We start from the raw sequence: 17416 nt of genomic DNA, 5'->3' as shown, positions 1-17416 counted from the left end.
GCCAGCTCCACACATGCCCCCCCCCACCCAGGGGGACCCAACAAGTTCCTGAGACAGGTGCACCACCAGCCCTGTTTTATGCACAGATCTTTCCAGGAAAAGCTAGCAGGGCAGTGCTGACAGGGGACCCAGTCCACATCCTCAGGGCTTCCTTACCAAGCCCTTCTAAGAGTCAGAGCTCTTTTTATTTTTCCCCAGGAAAAATTTTTTTTTTTTTTTTTTTTTTGCAAAAACACCTCCTCAATAAACAACATGTAAACAGAAACAGCTGCTTCAGGCTCCACAAATGTCTCATTGTGTCTTCAAGGGCTTGTCCGTGGCAGGCAGTGGGGAGGGCTGGCAGGGGCCATTTTCCTCCTCCTCTGGGGAGCCCTGGGGGTAGACCACGAAACACAGCTCCTGGCCCCAGCGTGTTACTGACTCTGAGGACAGACAGACAGACCAACACATGGACGCTGGAGTCTGACCCCGTAGGACAGGGGTCCTCAGGGAGCTGCTCTCTGTGCACGGGACCCGGACACTTGAGCCACACCATGGGCAGACGTCTGGTGGTGGCTGGGCCCCGTGTGGCCACCTCGGCTGCCGGGAGATCCCCGCTTTAGGGCAAAGCCCAGAGAGGGTCCTATCTCCAGGCCCCGCCCCCTCGGGGAGCTGCCCAGCTCACCTGTGAGTCTGTGCACACACTTTGGTTTGCTTCTCCAGAACGCTCCCAGGAAGAAGATGGGCACCCCTGTCAGGATGATGATAACGCCTACCCCACACACCATGGGCTCCGAGATGAAGCTGAAGACCAGCAGGAATGCCCAGAAGACCAAGTACGCCACGGGGACGAGGAGGTTCACCTGGGGGACAGCAAGCAGCAGTGCAGGACACCACCCCCCCAGCTCTCCTGCCCACCCCCCAACCCTGGGGGTCTCGGGCCATTTCCTGGGAGCTGAGACCTGAGGAGCCCAGTTGGCCCAACTGTTGAGGGTCTGTCAACTTCAGCGGCTCTGAGCTCCCCACCGCGACTGTATGTGGACTGGCCGCTCGCACTTGGCTGGAGGTGAATGATTTTCAGTGTTCCACATTTCAGGCATTGAGCACTTACTTCTCCAGCTCAAGGATTGATATGCAAATGGGAGGACTTTCCTTTTAGCTCGCTTTCGGGGCTTCTGTTTTGTGTGGGCTCGTGGAATCCTCTGTGACCGTGTCTTAACCTTATTTTCCTGTCCATGAAGTGGGAGTATTCACAGCACCAACCTCATAGGGCTGCTTAAGGACTGAAGACGCCAGTGCACACAGGGCCCCAGGCAGGGCTGGGCACATGGCAAAGCCTGGCCTCCCCATTGCTGCCATCGCTGCCCCCGGAGGTGGCCCTGACCACTTCCGGCATGTGAGCCAGCCAGTCCTTCCCCGGCCTCACCTTGATGGGCCTGTGGAGCGCTGGCCGCCTCCAGCGCAGCACGAGCAGGCCCAGGATGGTGACGCCGTAGCAGAGGTAGTTGATGAAGGACACGTAGTTGATGAGCGTGTACGTGTCTCCCACGAGCATGATGACCGCCGTGGCCCCACACTGGGAGAGGACCGGGCTGAGGTCTGGCTCCCACCTGCCTCCTGTCAGCCCAGGAGGGGCCCTGGGCCGGCCAGCTCAGGCCAGGACGTCGGTGAGCCCGGCCCTCCCCTCCCACAGGGCCAGGCCTCACCCCCTGCCACCACCCAGGCTGCTGCGTGGCCCTGGCTCCCTGCCCTGCCAGCCTGGTCCCCCAACTTACACAGACGAGGAGGGCAGGAATAGGGGTGCAGCGTCTGACATGGATCATGGCTAGCAGGCTGGGCAGGTGCCCCTCTCGGGCTCCAGAGAAGCACAGTCTGGGGGATGGGGGCAGATGGGTGGGGGCCATGAGCCTGGCCCAGGGCCTCCCTGCCAGCCAGATCCCGACCTCAGCTCTGGACCTGATAGCTCTCTTGAGCTGTCACCTCTGACCGCCTGCTCCAGCAGCCCCACTGGGCAGTTTTTCCCCTCATCCAGCCTGCCTCCCTCCTGCTTCCTGTTCCTCAGAAGTGGGATCAGATCTCTGTTCCCCGAGAGTTCCTTGTCCCACCTTCAGGTGGGCTCAACCAGGCGGGATTTCCCTTCCCCCAGCACTGCTCCCGTGCACCAGGGCGGCGGCCTGGCCTCACCCTGACCACTCTCCCTCCAGCCCGGTCACCTGGAGGAGGTGAACAGGTAGCCATTGATCCCTCCGAAAGTGGAAAGTGCCACGGAGACGGGCATGACCCAAGAAAAGTAGCCCAGCAGCTTCTCCCCGAAGGTCTGGGTGGGCACAGAAGAGAAGCAGAGCGTGAGGCGGGGCGGGGGCCGGACAGGAGCCAGGGACCAGGCGGGGGCCCCCACTCACCACCGCCACGGCATTGGAGGCCAGCAGCTCCTGGGGGGACATGGCGGTGAAGTAGGCGACGTTGGTGAAGGTGTACACGAAGGTCACCAGGGGGATGGAGATGAAGATGGCACGAGGTAGGTTCCTGGGGACAGTGGTGGAGCGTGTCAGCATTGGTCCTTGGGGGGCTGGGGTGGGGCCTCAGGGAGGTAATGGGGCTTTGAACCCATCTCCAGGGCAGGGGAGAGGACAGCCCTGCAATCCGTCAGTCTGTCTCCCCACTACTCCGCAGCCCAGCCTTGGCACAGCCTGGTAGGAGGAGGAGTCACTAATATCCTGGGGGAGGGGGCAGATCTAATGTCTGCACGTGAAAAGAATGTTGCATACAGCCAAATCAGCTTTGAAGATCCTCAGAGTGTCCTTAGAGCTCAGTCCACACAGGCCAGGGTCCCCAGGGACTCCCATCGGCACCCCTCACCCCCAGCCCCAGCTGTAACTGTTCACCGTCAGGGTCCCAGCTGAGCCTCAGACAGAGCCATTGGCTTCTTTTCTAGGGACCATGTTGTGTGCACATGTGTAATTTTTTGGCCAACCACATAGCTGGATCCGTTTACAGGGAGACAATGAGACTCAGTGTTTCCGAGACCCAGAGAGGGGCCGTGACTCATCCACAACCATACAGAGCAGGGTCAGGCTGGAACACGGGCCTCCTGGCTGCCTTTCCAGAGCCGCTCGTGGGGATCAGCAGCGCAGCCAGGCCATAGGTGACCACAGGCCTGGGCGGGGAGGCCGCCTCTCCCACCCCTTCCCAGGGCTGGGCCAATGCCCCACTTACTTTCGAGGGTCCACCAGCTCCTCTGTGACATAGTTGAGGAAGTTCCAGCCGCTGAAGGCGAAGGAGCCCTGGAGGAAGGCCAGGGCCAGGTGGCCCACGGACGGCGTCATCCAGAAGTCGAAGGCGTTGCTGGGCCTCAGCTCCTCAAAGTGTCCTGGGGGGTCCGGAGGCCAAGGGTCAGCATCGTCTCCCCGGCCCTGCACCCAGCCCCATGCCCGGCCCTACCTTGGAAGATCTGGACAAAGCCCACGCCAATGATGAGTGAGAGGGCCAGCAGCTTCCCGCCGGTGAACACATCCTGTATGCGCGTGGCCCAGCGCACGCTCGAGCTGTTCACCCACGTCAAGAGCACTGCGGGAGAAGGACAGGAGGGCAGGTGGGTGAGCAGGCACCCGAGGCCAAGCCCCTCATGGTGGGCCATGGCCAAGTCCAGCCCCGGCTGCAGGACGGGGTGTCTCATGCAGCAGCCAGAGTGCCAGAAGCCCACCCCCTGAGGCCAGCTTCACGGGGGTCTGGCAGCTGGAGGGATACCCGCTCCCAAAGTCCTCCCACAGGGGACTTCCCCGGTGGTCCAGTGGTTAAGACTCTGCCTTCCAATGCAGGGGGTGTGGGTTCGATCCCTGGGTAGGGAGCTAGGATCCCACAAGCCTCCAGGCCCAAAAGCCAAAGCATAAAACAGAAACAATATTGCAACAAATTCAACAAAGACTTTAAAAATGGTCCACATTGGGAAAAAAAAAAAAAAGACCCCCAAGTCCTCCTCTGCAGGGCGGGTCCTGGGGACAGAGGCCCCGCCCACCCCCACGACTGGGCACTCACTCAGGCAAGCCATGGAGAGCACGCGGGAGGCGGCGGCCGGCGGGATGCAGTTGGGGAACACGGGCTGCAGCACGTAGTTGGAGAAGGTCATGGAGATGACGGCCAGGCTCGTGGGGTACATGATGAGCACGGCGCTCCAGAGCAGCAGGAAGCTGGAATGAGCCAGGGCCCGAGTGGGGCGGGCCTCCCGGGACCCTCCGGGCCAAGTGGGCCCAGGTGTGGGGAGCAGGGCTGCACCCTGAGCCCTGGTACCCAGGCTGCTGTGGGCGCCCAGAGGCTGGCTTCAGTCCAGGGAGGCAGGGCCCACCTTGTCGAGGTCTCTGCTCTACTGATAAATTGTTTCAACAGAGATAGCTGTTCAGCACACACTGCTATGGGCTGTCTCTGGGCAGGTGTGGAGAGAGACCAGGGAACCCACCCCTTTTCTAAAGAAAAGGTCCTCGGCCCCAGGCTGTTCCTGAGCTGGGCTGGGCTCTCCTGGGACCTCCAGTCCTGGCTCCAGAAGTAGTCCCCAGCAGAGCCCTGTGGCTACAGATGGCTGACTCTGAGCTGTGAGCCCCGAGGGACCAGACCTTGCAAAGCACCCTGGTAGGGTGGGAAGGATTCAGGTCCCCTCTGCCCGAAACTCCCTCTGCAGGGTGTCCACGTGGGAGTGAGGTCTGACCTGTTCCTGGGGGCTCTGGCTGCACCCAGGGCACCACCTGTCCGTGGGGGTGGTGCTGGCCGCCTGTCCACCCCACCTTGAAGGTGGGCACTGCCTTATCCAAGGGTACCAGTGGCCTCTGGGGCACCAAGCTCAGTGGCTTCCTCTCGGTCCTGGCCTTTGCTCTGTAGCCCTGCTTCCATGCTCCTCGCTGTACACATTCCCCCCTGCCCCACTCCTTTCACTTCTGGGACATCCTAGCACCCTGGCCCCCCTCTCATACTGGGTGTTCCCCTCTCCCCACCCACACACCCACTCAGTGTTATGTGTCCCTGGGGTGGGGGTTGGGCCCTCCTCTCCCATCTTCTCAAGTATTCCAGCCACACAGCATGATTCTTCTGCTTTCATGGGTCCCAGGCCCCTTTGAGGATCCCCTCCCCAGAGAAGAACACCCCCAGACACACCCAGAGGAGTGTGCACGCTCTGCCACACTCCATCCTCTTAAAGGCCCCTGACCGCATTGCTCAGAACCACCCTTTAAATTCTTCAGCCTAGACTTCTCTGTGCTCCAGATACCCCACCCAAGGCCTGACTGAGCATCTCCTGGGTGTGCCAAAGACCTCACCCAAGTGACAAACCCCAGCCTGAAATCTACCCCTCCTGATCAGGAACCCCCATCAGTGGAGTCTTGCTAAAGCCCTCCCTCATGCCACACCGGCCACCACGTCCCCACAATTTGGACTCCTTAATGGTTCTGGAATCTTCCTGGACCTTTGTTCAGGCCCTCAGCGTGGCTCAGCTAGATGGAGCTTGGGTTCCCTTCCACCCACAGGCTGCCCAGTCCCCGCCAAGCCCAGGCCACCACCCTCTGTACGTGCACCCTATCCTTCCTCACTGGTCAGCCAAAAAACCCCCACCTGCCCCTTCAAGCCTCAGCGCAAAAGTGTTTTCTCTGGCAGCCTTCTCCGGGTGGTAGGCAGCTATTTTCTTGGCTACTGGGCAGCTACCTCTTACACTTTCAGAGCAAGGCTCCTCCTGGTCCTGATCACATCAGAGGAGTTTCCCTTCTGTACTGTAAGCAACCTGACGACTGGGCCGGACCCTTTTATCACTGCATCCCGGCCCTCAGCAAGCAGCAGGTGCTTAGCTAACATTCACGGTGATTAAAGGAACACTAGAAGTTATTTAAAGGAAAGCTCTTGCAGAGCGTTAATAGGAATGTCATGCCCTTCATTGCTTGCCTGGATGCTGACAACATCTAGAAGTTTCCATAGTAAGGACTTTCTCACCTGTAAACACCTGGGAGGGAGGTGAGGCTTATTTAAAAGGTAGCACAGAGAGGTCAGGGGCCAGCTAGTGTCTGGCTGGAGTGCCATGGGCGTTGGTCCCACACACCCTGGCCTTAGAAGGCCATCCAACACTCCCTCCTTCCCTCCACCCATCAGGCCATCGGTTCTGGAGAGGCTGTCCCCACCCCCAGCTGCTAGAGCCACACACTTACCCAGCCAGGCCCCCAAAGATCTCAGTGACATAGGCGTAGTCCCCACCAGACTTGGGGATGGCCACTCCCAGCTCCGCGTAGCAGAGTGAGCCCAGGGCAGTGATGCCTCCACCCAGGACCCAGACGAAGAGGGCCAGACCCACAGAGCCAGAGTGCTCTAGGACCCCTTTGGGGGAGATGAAGATGCCCGAGCCAATGATGTTTCCTGCAGTGGGGAAAGGTAGGGAGGCATCAGGTCTGGGTGCCCCCAGCAGGCCAGCCTCTCTGTGCAGCTCTAGATGCTGCAGTGAGGAGGGGAGCTTGGGCTGCTCCCTGGAGGGGGGCCTGGAGGCATGTGGACGCCCACGGGCCCCTCAGACCCTGCAAGCCCCACTCTGGCCACCTCATTTCCCCTCCCCAGCCCCTGACATGCACAGTGACACCTTTGTCTGTCCAGACAGGCTCCCTGCCAGAGATGAGTCCTGTTCCAAATTCCTCTGCCTCTCACTCCCATGAGGTGGGCCAAGCCCAAGCAGTGGCAGCCACTCCAGTGCCTCCCCACAGGGCCCAAGTGCAGCCCCTCAACCCTGGCCAAGGCCTCCAGGCTTGTCAGCCTCCAGCCACCTCCTTCCTCCCGGCCTGCTGGCAGAGCCGGTCACTTAAAGCAAGACCTTGACCATGACACTGTTGCCACTTTCTATTGGCCGAGATCCAAACTCACAGTGTCTTGGGGACGGCACCTCCCCCAGGAAGCCCTCCTTGACCAGCTGGCAAGGCTCCTCCTCCCACTTCACAGCCCCAGACCCTGCTCCATACTCTCTTTATCTTCCATCTCCTGTTTCCCTGTTAGAGAGCCCTTTGCCTGCTGGGCTCCTCCCTGACCTAGGACACAGACTGCAGACACAGATTCAGAAGAGATCTGGTTTCCTGGTGTTCTTAAAATGGTTCAGCTTCTGGGCAAAGGGCAGTGGGGTGAGGGAGAGGACCTGGTACATTTTCAGGGATGAGGTGGACGGTGGCAGGCTGGCAGGACTCGGTTGGCTCAGCCTGGGGTCTGGGCACAGATGCCTCCCCCTTGGGAACAGCCACTGTTGCAAACAGGAGTTACTGCTCAAATCCCAGGACCACAGTGGGAAATCCTGGCGGGGGCTCAGAAAGCCAGGAATCTCTCCTAGCTCAGGTCACCTCTCGAGTCCTGCCTGCACAACAGGGCTATAGTGAGGATTCAGTGAAGTACTGTATGGGAAGCCTCAGCTCATTCACCGCTGCATCCAGATGTTCTTTGCATCTTCGGGTGATTCTGTGTGTACTGTTGGAAACCTCACCTAGGGCCTCCAGCACATAGTAGGTGGTCAATACACATCTGTTGCGCAAACTACGGGATGAGTGAATGAATGGCCTGAGGTCCTAAATGGCACCCGTGCCCCGATGTGAGGGACCAGTGTTCTCATCTGTGAAGTGGGTGCAGCTGTCTCCACTCGGCCCTCCCAGCAGGAGACTCTGGGCAGGAACAGAGGGGTTGGCTGGCCTTCTAGGTTTGGGTGCCAGTGGAATCTGGCAGGTCATGGGTCACAGAAAGCCTGGCCTGCCCCTGGACTGACTCTTGAGTCTTGGAAGGATGGGCACTGGTCAGAGTGGGACTCTCTGTTGACTCGTGGGGTCTGGGAGCAGAACAATGGGAGACCCTCAGAGAGCCAAGCTGCAGGCTGCAGAGCAGGCTTCCAGAATGAGCAAAATGCTGAGTGCCCACTTAACCCTGAGCTCCCTGGCAGTTAGGGCAAAGAGGATAATGCACTGGGTGACCTGGGCCTCATCCTCTGTGCTAATGAATCCAGTCATATCACTGGTGATGTACAGTAGGGCCTGCCCAAGAGGAGATAACCCCAGAACCCACAGGGCATGGACTTCCCTGGTGGCTCAGCTGCTAAAGAACCCGCACACCAATGCAGGAGACACAGGTTCAATGCCTGGGTCAGGAAAATCCCCTGGAGCCAGAAATGGCAACCCACTCCAGTATTCTTGCCTGAGAAATCCCACGGACAGAGGAGCCTGGTGGGCTATAGTCCAAGGGGTTGCAAAGAGTCGAACACGACTGAGCACACAAGCGCATACACACCCACAGGCCACATGAATAAAAAAGTCGCACTGCTGGGACCTGGGCCTCAACCCCTCCACAAATGGCCCCATCTGCTAGGGCCCAGGTGGGGAGCACAGGACCAAGAGGGCAGAGTCTGCCGGCTCCACCTGCAGGGCCCACAGGCAGGTCTGGATGAGGACACAGCTGGGGCCGCCCATCTGCATGGACTCCCTGTTCACAGTCCTACCCCACCCCCACCCAGTCGACACAGATTTCCAGTCTGGATGGCCACGATGCCCTGCTTGGCTTTCCAGTCACATCCCAGGAGCCCTAAACACATCCAGATAAGGAGGAAAGAATTTCTGTCTCCCAGCCTCCCCCCAGGTAGGCTGTGTCCTCAGCTTGCTTCTAGGGGGAGACGGGCCACCTGCTTCATCCACTGTGGGGCCCGGGGCCTCGGTGGGCTCTTGGGTTTCTAAAGGGTCTTTGAGTTCACTCTGTCCAGTAGTAGAGCCTCTGTTCTCAGGACCTGGTGGAGCAGGATTTGCCAAAAGCCAGGGAGGTTGGAAGCCAGCGGGGGTTGGGTGGCCTTGGAAGGAGCTGGGTGCATCCAGAGCCCTGAGCCACGCGCCCCCCCCACCCTACTGTGGGCCGCCCCCCCTCCCCACCCTGTACAATTCAGCCTGACAGGGCCCCACCAGGGTAGCCCTCGGGGAAGCCACACCTGGCACCTCGTCTCCCAAGGCTGGGATCTGAAAGGGACATATCACTAGTCATTGCCCACTGGTTGGAGACTTGGATGCTGGGAACTGGGGGATGGGCCGGGGGTGGAGACTGCTATTGTTTTAGACACGTGGCCTCAGGCTACAGTGCAGGACTTCTCCCCACATGGCTCAAAGGGACACGTGTGCCAGCAGGTGTCTCTGAGGTCTTTGGGGGCCTCTTCCTCCAGGCCTGGACATCCTCCAGCCTCTGCCCTGGGTCTGCGCTGGAAGATGGCAGAAAACCCCATCAAGGTCCACTGGCTGCTCTTGGTACCATGTGGGTGGGATGGGGCTATGCAAGGAGCAAAAAGGCTAGGTGAGGGGCAGAGGACAAGGAGGGATGTTGCTGAGGTGGCCGCCTACAGCAGTGGATGTTTAGGGGTGTGGAGAAGGGACCACAGAGCCATAAGGGATGCCTGCCTATCGCTCCTGGTGGTGGAGGGTCCAGGCCTCCCTTCTCAGCGCCCATGTTCAGGCCCGGCAGAATCAGCTCTGCCAGATTTAGTGAACAGCAGTGGACAAGTCTGGGCTTCCCTGGTAGCTCAGCTGGTCAAGAATCCACCTGAAGTGCAGGAGACCCTGGTTCAATTCCTGGGTCGGAAAGAGACCCTGGAGAAGGGATGGGCTACCCATCCCAGTATTCCTGGGCTTCCCTGGTGGCTCCGATGGTAAAGAATCTGCCTGCAGTGCTGAAGACCTGGGTTCAATCCCTGGGTTGGGAAGATCCCCTGGAGGAGGGCATGGCAACCCACTCTAGTATTCTTGCCTGGAGAATCCCCATGGACGGAGGAGCTTGGTAGGGTACAGTCCATGGGGTTGCAAAGAGTTGGACGTGACTAAGTGACCAAGCACAGTGGACAAGTCCATCCTTTGGGGGATCCTGCTCTGGAGGAAGCAGAGGAAGGGCAGGGACCATGGAAGGTGGGATGGGCTGGGAGATACTGCTGAGCACCTGGTCAGGTGTCTCAGTAGGCTGGAGGAATGTGTGTTCCGAGGCCTCCATATTCCTGTCCACCCAATGGGACAGCTGCTCTGTCGTCCTCGCAGGTCCTCGGCGGGGCCAGAGCTCCCAGGAGGGTGGTGAGGATGAGTCCCCCCAACCAGGGGGCCCCCCTCCAGTATCCTCTCGGCCCTCTTCCCTCAGCCCGAGCTGGGTGGTTTTTATCACATTAAGATGTTTGGCCTGATGGGGCTTACCCAGCTCCGTGGAGGAACGAAGAAAGGGCCATTGTTCCCCTGGCTGCTGCAGTGCGTGCTGACCTATTTCTGGGAGGCAGTGGCCGACTATGGAGGTCGCCAGGGTAGACCACGAAGGTCGTGCCGGTGGAAGGGGCTGGCTGCCCCGGGTGTGTGTGGGGGTAATGTGCAGAGTCTGATTCAGGGAGGGGTCGGGGCGGTCCTGTCACCACCACCCCCATCCCTGAACAGGAGTCAGCTGTGTGACTCAGGCCTGTGCTGCCCCCTTTAAGCCTCAGGTTCCCCTTCTGCCCGGAAGGGCCATGGGACTCGGGGGGCAGCAGAGGGCTGGGGCAACCCTGACTTTGGCAGAGGTACTGCTGGGCAGGATGGATATGTCCTGCCAGCTGCCAGAGGAAACACGGTCTGCTCAGGGCCCTCTGTCCTATCCCGTGGCAGGTCTCTTCCCAGCTCACTGGCCTCCAAGAAGCAATGTCACCTCCAGGAAGCCCTCCCTGATCTCCCACCATGATCTCTATAATAGGGCCCCTCCTCCTCTCCCATGGTACCTGGAGGATGGCTAGGAAGTGATTACCTTTATTTGCCATCCTGGGTGGACCTTGCATTCCCAGAGGGCAGGGACTATGCCCTGACCTGCTGAGATGAGGAGTTTGAGCCCCCTAAAAGGACAGGGGACCCCTAGGGCCTAGATCCTCTTACACATGCCTGCCTTTTCAGTGAGCATGGCTATGACGTGGCCTCCTCCTGCCACACTGGCCTGCTGGCCTGACAGAGAACAGCTCCTGGACTCCTGGGCCCTGTCAGGGACTGGCCATGGGCCAGGCCTCCTTCCCTTGCACTGGGCAATGAGTCCCAGCACCTCCCCATTAGGATGTGACCCATGAGATTTCCAGGGAAGAACTCAAAATTCCTGCTGGTAAGTCCCAAGTGTCCTGAGACCGTGGGCAGGGCCAATGACTAGTTGAGAACCCCTAAATCTGAATTCAAACCCTGGATCCCTCATGGTGGGGGGCTGTGGACAAGGTGCTTCACTCTCTGAACCTTCTTATCTGTAAGATGGGGAGATGAGGGAGTGATGTGGGTCTGTACTCATCCTGTCTGCTACCTCAGAGGTCCTGGGAAGTGTTTATGGGTAGTCCCTATTGCTGTCTACTTTGGAGACATCCAGCCACCCAAGCTGACCTATGGAGACCTGAGCCCCTTGGGACCTCAACACTGTGGGGTCAGCAGCCAGAGCCCTGCTTTGGGGGCCTTGCTATTGCTCTGGGTGAAGCCTCTGCCTCCCAGTGTCCTGGTGGTGAGCACATGTCAGGCACCCCTCTGGGGGACACAAGTGCCCGCTGAAGTCGTGGCAGAACTCCAGGGAGGTGAGTGGGGACATTTCCAAGACATGCCTGAAAGTGCCAATCGGCCAGTGTGTACCACCAGACTGACCCACTTTCCTTTTGAGAGAGTGATGAGCAGAAGGACAGAACTCTCTTCCCTGGACCTACTCACCTCACAGTCTTCCCAGATCAATGAATGGCAAACCAGGCCCCCAGCTGCTCAGGCTCCAGTTCGCTATCACCTAGACTCTACTTGGCCACATCTTTCATCCAGTTCATCACAAGTCCTTTGGCTCAATCTTCCAGACATGCCCAGGACTGAACCTCCTCTCAGCACCTCCATTAGCATCACCCCGCTGTCTGCCACCATTATTTCTTACTCGGGTGACTCCTGACTGGGCTTCCGGCTTCAGCCCCTGTTGCCCGCAGCCTCTCCCCCACAGTAAGCCCCAGGCCATGTCATGCCATGCCATCCTGTTCCATTCCATCCTACTCCACCCCACGCCATCCCTCTTCTGCTCAAAGCCCTCCTCGGGCTCCCATCTGACAAAGAAAAAGAGGCAAGGTCCTTACTGTGGCTGCAAGACCCACACAGACTGGACCCCATCCCATGCCTGACTCATCACCCATCTACAAACCTCTCTCTATCATCTTCTCACCTTAGCGCTTAATCATGACCCGGTCATCTAAACATTCAGCTGGTTTATCTTATTTGCTCTTCGACTTCCCATGCTGGAACGTCAGCTCCAGGAGGACAGGGATTTGTCTGTCTTGTTCCCTGTTGTGTCTCCAGCACCCAGAACAGAGCCCTGCACTGTTTGGTACCTAACTGTTGAATAGATGCATGAAGATGACCAGTGCTGGCCAGCCCCACCCTTGTGGCTGGAGTTGCCTCAGCCCCCAAGGGTGATCGAGAGCACACCAACAGCATCTGACCCAGGCCTGGTGGCAGCCTCAGGTCCCTACTTCCCTCATCTGTAAATTGGGGCTATGGTGAAGCAAAGACAGGCTGGTGGGTGAGGGTTCTGAAGAGGGGTATCCTGAGCAGCCCAGAATCTCCAGCCCTGGAGACAATGGAGGGACCTGGCCACAGCTGGGTGCATAGGTACTGGCTCCTAAGGAGATGGGGTTCACAAAGGAGACCCCAGAGCCCCAGAACACACTTGAGCCTGATCCACAAACATAGGCTGGATATTTGGGTCAAAGGGAGACAGTGGAGGCCAGGACAGCCTGGTCAGCAGACACAGGTGATTCTCAGTCTGCTGAACCTGGGCACAGTCCCTCCTTGGGCATGAATTGGGGAGGTAGCTGTTTGTGGTCCCTGAGTCAGGACAAGGGATCCTGTACATACAGCCTTGGGTGGGGGTGAGGAGTCACAGAAGATTTCTCTGTCCACCTGTTTGTCTATTTATAGTAGAGTGAGGAGTTCAGTAAATCTTGGTTGGATGAGCTCCCAGCTTAATCCTCAACCTTCCCCTATCGTGAGCTCTGAATCTGGCTCTGATTTTGCCCTGCACCAGAGCAGTGTGAAGAAGCACGCTGGATTGGGAGAGGAGTCCAATTCTGGTTCCAAATATCAAGTCCACCCCTTGCAGCAGCATCATTTAACTTTCAATAGCAGTTTCTATATCTATAAAGTGGTATGAAAATTCCCATCTTGCAAGGTGGGCAATCACATGAGATAAAGGGAGACTGTGTTTTCATAATGTAGCCAGGCGTATTTTTCTGAATAGACAGATGTAGTGATGTCTTGCACAGCTCCGGCCCCAGAGGACTCTTTTTCCTCCAGGCTGGCTCATTCCCCTCCAGCTGTGCTTGCTTCAGTGGTCCTAAGTACGTTTTAGGTGGAGTCTTTTTCAAGCCCAAAGCCCTACTTAGCCTGAGGTAGGGGCTGCAAGGGGAGAGAATTACAGGATCTTCTGGGAGAGTATTTGGAAGTTTTGGAGATAAGAAGAGTAGCTGCTAACAAACAAGAAAAATTATGAAGAAGGCTATAAAGTTCTCAAGACTTTTTAGGCTAAAATAGGACACTTTGAAGATATTTTTTACTCTGGCCAGGCTCTCCAGAGCAGGAAAGTGGGATAAGATGTGGGAGATGCGGCCCCTGGAACAGTGAAGAGGGGGACCTTCAGGGTGTCAGGTGGGAGATGGTGGTGCAGTGATTCAGGCCATACCTGCCTCGTCTGTCACCTTCTGGAACATTCTCCCCTTGTCTGATTTCTGCCCAGGCTAGCCTCCCGCCTGCTGAAACCCTTCAAAACTCCCCAAGTAGGGTTATAGGACCACCCCTGAGTGTCCTGGGCTGCAGTCAGATCATTTGGGCTCTGTTTTTGAGTCTGCCACCCTTGGCTAAGTCACTCCTAAAGCCCAGCTCAGTCTTCAAGGCCTCACGCCAAGGGAACAGTGGCCCTGGAACAGCAAAAATGGCATGAGAGGTGGGGAAGCTGGGAGGGCAGAGTTGTGCTGCACAGAAAAACTCCTGCTGAGTTAGCCTCATCTGCTCCCACCATCACCACCAGGGCCCTCTCAGGAGGCGAGATGAGCCAGCAGCCTCTGCTGGACTTAGGGGAGCGGGGATGGGATATGGGGATAAGGCAGAGTAGGTCTATGCTCGAGGATGCTGGGTTTAGCTGAGGCAGCCCAGGAAAAATCACGTCTCTCTCTGCCCCTTCTGGGCACTGTAGCTGGTCAGCCTCTGGACTCCCTGGTCCACCCACGATGTGTGGGCTTCCTCTTTCTGGGGGCACAGCTCCTGGAGAGGGTGTGGGTCAGGGCAAAGCTCTAGCCAGTACTCTGACTGAATCCCTGGAAGGAGACTGTCCTCCCAGCAGACGGGCAGGGGCACTCGAGGTCAAGAAGGGCTCCAGACCAGATCAGGATCAGCTCCTAGAAGATGCCTTTCCAGGTGCAAGGGGGTGAGACAGAGGGGTACCTGTACAGGGGCTGTGTCCTGGGGCAACCCTCAGTGTGAGTGTGGGGGTTGACCAAGAGCTAGACCCCAGCCTTGGCCCAGGAGCTCCAGTGTGGGGGGTGGGGGTGGGCCAGCGGAGGAGGAAGTGAAGACCCCAGACTGTCCTCCTGAGCCCCCAACTTTTTCCATCTCCAGGGATCCGAGGATGAACAAGCAGCTCCCACTGACTGGGGATGGGAAGCATGAGAAGGTGATAAAGAAAGAGCAAAGTCCACTCCATTCATCCTTCCAGCCCTTGTCTCCTGGGACACTGGAGGTGGAACAGACTCCTCCCACAGGGCTGTCTGGGGCACCTTGTGTGGACACAGGCACAGGTCTGGGTTGGCCAGTTCCTGAGGTGTCAGTTTCATGACTTGGGACAGCAGGGAAATCCCACCACTGTTTTCACTGGGCCCTGAGCCCTCTGCCTACCCAGAAATCCCCATATGTGGGCAGGATGTGTGCACTCATTCTCAGGTGGGGAAGCTGGGCCAGAGAGGATGCGAGTGGGGTCCCACCCCAGGAAGCCTTTCTGCAGGCGGGGTCTGCCCACCCCAACTCAGCCGCCCCATCACTGCTGCTCCGCCCCCCTGCGCCAGGGTCCAGCTGGCAATCTTGGCACTAATTACATTCTCGGAACCCATTTCCACTCTGGGCTGGTTCTACCTGTCCAGGCTACCCACAGTCCCTCCTGCTTTGGAAGAATAAATCATTCACACGCTATGGCACCTGGACCCTGCACACCGTAGGAACTCTGCTTGAGCCACAAGATCCAGAACTGGGAGGCCTTAGCAGTAGGCCAGCTTACAGTGTCTGCTCACTTGGCAAGGCTCCTGCACTCAAGGCAGGACCACATGTTAGAGATGATAAGACTGAGGGAAACTGCCCTGCAGAAGTTTAAAGAAATAAGGACAGCAGGAGGATTCCAGCGGTGGATGGGACCTGCACCTCGTTCGAGCGCAGAAGTCCGGGGCACTTGGGAACTCTGCGGCTGCTGTGTGAAGGGAGACGCCGCATGTGCCGCGGGCGTGCATCCTTCATCCATGGTCCACCGTCTCGGACCGCTAGGCGCACCCGGAGAGGGGTGCTCCTTGTTCCAAGCCGCTGTCCGCCTCAGGCCTCACCGCCCCAGGCACCCGCCCGCTCCGGTCCCGCTCACCGATGATGATGGTACAGGCGCTCACCAGCCCGATCTCCTTCTTGAGCGCCACCCGCTCCGAGGCGCCGGGGCCGGGACCCCGGCCGGGGGAGGGCGAGGGCGCAGGGCCCGGGTTCCCGCGCCCGCTCGGCTGCTGCGTGTGGCCGGCCATGTCGCTGTCCCGCCGCGTCCCCGCTCCCCGCACTGTCCCGTCGGTCCGACCGGCCGCCTGTCAGTCCGGCTGTCGGTGCGCGCCGCCCTCTCAGCCGGGACAGCGCCCACAGGCGGGCGCATGCGCGGGCGCGGGGCCCGGGCCCTGAGCCCCGGCGGCGGGGGCCAGGGAGGGGCGGAAGGAAGACCGGCCGGCAGCCCCCTCCCCCACCTTCCTTAAAGGGAACTCTCCCCCCCCTCCCCGTGGCTCTCCCTTTCCCAACCCAGGCCTGGAAAGAAGGAAAGGACTTGGGGCAGACTTAGGAAGAACTTCCCAGACCCAAGAAGGCTTAAGAAGTGGGTCCTCCCGCTGCCTGAGTTACAACCATTCCTGGGGTGGGGGTAGGGGGGCAGGGCTCAAAGGCAGGACTGTCCCTGCCCTCAAGGAGACTGAAGAAAGCTGGTGAATATCATAGCCGTCTATGTGCTGAGATCCACTGTGCGCCAGCGCTGTCGGACCCCTTAAATCCTAGCTCGGGTCCGTAGAGCGCGAGTGCCAGGAGAGGGATGGAGGTTGGGCCCCTTCTCCGGGTGGACGCTGAGCTCCCGGGATAGTAAAGGGAGCTGACCGAGTGGCTTGCGAGGCGCAAACCCTTTCCCATGCCGCCTTGGCCGCCTTGGCCTCCAGACAGACGCTGGGTGGAGGGTGTAGGAGCTACAGTTCTCCGAGGGGTATAGGTTGTGTCCGGGATCCCCTCGAAGGGGTCAGGAGACCCTAAGGCCACGCCATCAAAAGTCTGGGGAGATGGGGTCGGGGTGAAGACTTTGGAGCCCTCAACGGCCATCAGAGGGGACCCAGTGCCTCGTGGGGAGCCTGGAAGGGCTTCGGCTCAAAACCCCACCTTCCCTCGCTCTCCGCCCAGCCCGGCTCTGCGCTGAGCCTGGCAGGTTCTACCCGCAGACGCCTGGCCACAGGTGAGAATTCGGGCTCGGTGCACCAGAACTCGGGTCTCTGGCGAAGGCCCCGCGCAGTCCAGCCCACACCAGGAGACGAGGCCACCTCAACTGCCCCGGAGACGCGGAGAGGGGGGCCCTGGCCTCTGGGGTCACAGGCGGGGGTCGGGTGTGCAGGGCCCAAGGCAGGTTGCCGCCGCCTCCTCCTCCCGGAAGCCGTCAGGACTGCGTAGCCCGGCCCGGCGGAGCAGACACGAGGAGGGCCGCGTCGGGGGCCACCAGGGCGGCGGGAGGGGAGAGTCTGGCACGGTGCGGCCGGCGGCGGAACAGCCTTTGTCCCTTCCTGGCGGCCGCCGCGACGCGCTGTCCCCTGAATGTGGATGAGCCGCGCCGGGCGACCCGTGTTCCCCCCGCCCGCGGCCTCCGACGGGCGGACGGGGGTGGGGCGGGGTCTGGGCCCCGTGCTGGGCTGCGCGCGGAGCGTCGAGCTGCCAGCGTGGCGGTGCTCCGAGGTTGCAGGCGAGGGGGACCTTCGAAGCTGGGGGTGGGGACCTAGGAGTAGGCGTGGGACGACCCTGGCGGGACGCGGTGGGGGAGGCCGCCCGGCGGGGCTTCAGCCCTCGCGCTCCCGTCGGAGTCCCGCATTCTTGGCGCCCTCCGCCTCCCGCCCCAGAGACGCGTTCAGCGCGGACTTTCTTAAAGGAGCCTCGCGCGGGCGGTGGGG

At 59.6% G+C, this 17416-nt stretch overlaps 1 protein-coding gene across 3 annotated transcripts; it reads right to left on the bottom strand.

Moving 5' to 3' along the window:
• Window positions 1-60: 60 nt before the first annotated feature.
• On the bottom strand, window positions 61-15848 carry SLC7A10 (solute carrier family 7 member 10). Of its 3 annotated transcripts, none has more exons than XM_027515991.1 (11): window positions 15610-15848; window positions 6159-6363; window positions 4015-4166; window positions 3421-3546; window positions 3196-3349; window positions 2382-2505; window positions 2193-2296; window positions 1755-1851; window positions 1406-1571; window positions 665-842; window positions 61-422 (listed from the first exon to the last, which is right to left on the bottom strand). In XM_027515991.1, the coding sequence occupies exons 1-11, from the start codon at window positions 15758-15760 to the stop codon at window positions 185-187; spliced, it is 1695 nt and encodes a 564-aa protein (XP_027371792.1). In that variant the 5' UTR covers window positions 15761-15848; the 3' UTR covers window positions 61-184. The 3 variants fall into 3 exon arrangements, with proteins under 3 accessions (XP_027371792.1, XP_027371793.1, XP_027371795.1); XM_027515992.1 differs by having other exon boundaries at window positions 273-422; window positions 1406-1555; XM_027515994.1 differs by lacking the exon at window positions 61-422 and adding an exon at window positions 447-579.
• Between the last annotated feature and the right edge of the window lie 1568 nt (window positions 15849-17416).

This window comes from Bos indicus x Bos taurus, chromosome 18 (assembly GCF_003369695.1).
Source record: "Bos indicus x Bos taurus breed Angus x Brahman F1 hybrid chromosome 18, Bos_hybrid_MaternalHap_v2.0, whole genome shotgun sequence".
NCBI lineage: Eukaryota > Metazoa > Chordata > Mammalia > Artiodactyla > Bovidae > Bos > Bos indicus x Bos taurus.
Note: the sequence above shows the minus strand (reverse complement) of the source record. Positions and strands in the feature narration are given on the sequence as shown.

What these genes read in the sequence shown, in the direction of transcription:
- SLC7A10 (XM_027515991.1), bottom strand. Translation starts at nt 15,760, where the DNA reads ATGGCCGGCCACACGCAGCAGCCGAGCGGGCGCGGGAACCCGGGCCCT. An exon ending in GAGCTGGTGGACCCTCGAAA is followed by an intron (nt 2,506 to 3,195) that starts GTAAGTGGGGCA and finishes CACTGTCCCCAG; the next exon opens with GAACCTACCTCGTGCCATCT. An exon ending in CCTCCAATGCCGTGGCGGTG is followed by an intron (nt 2,297 to 2,381) that starts GTGAGTGGGGGC and finishes GTGCCCACCCAG; the next exon opens with ACCTTCGGGGAGAAGCTGCT.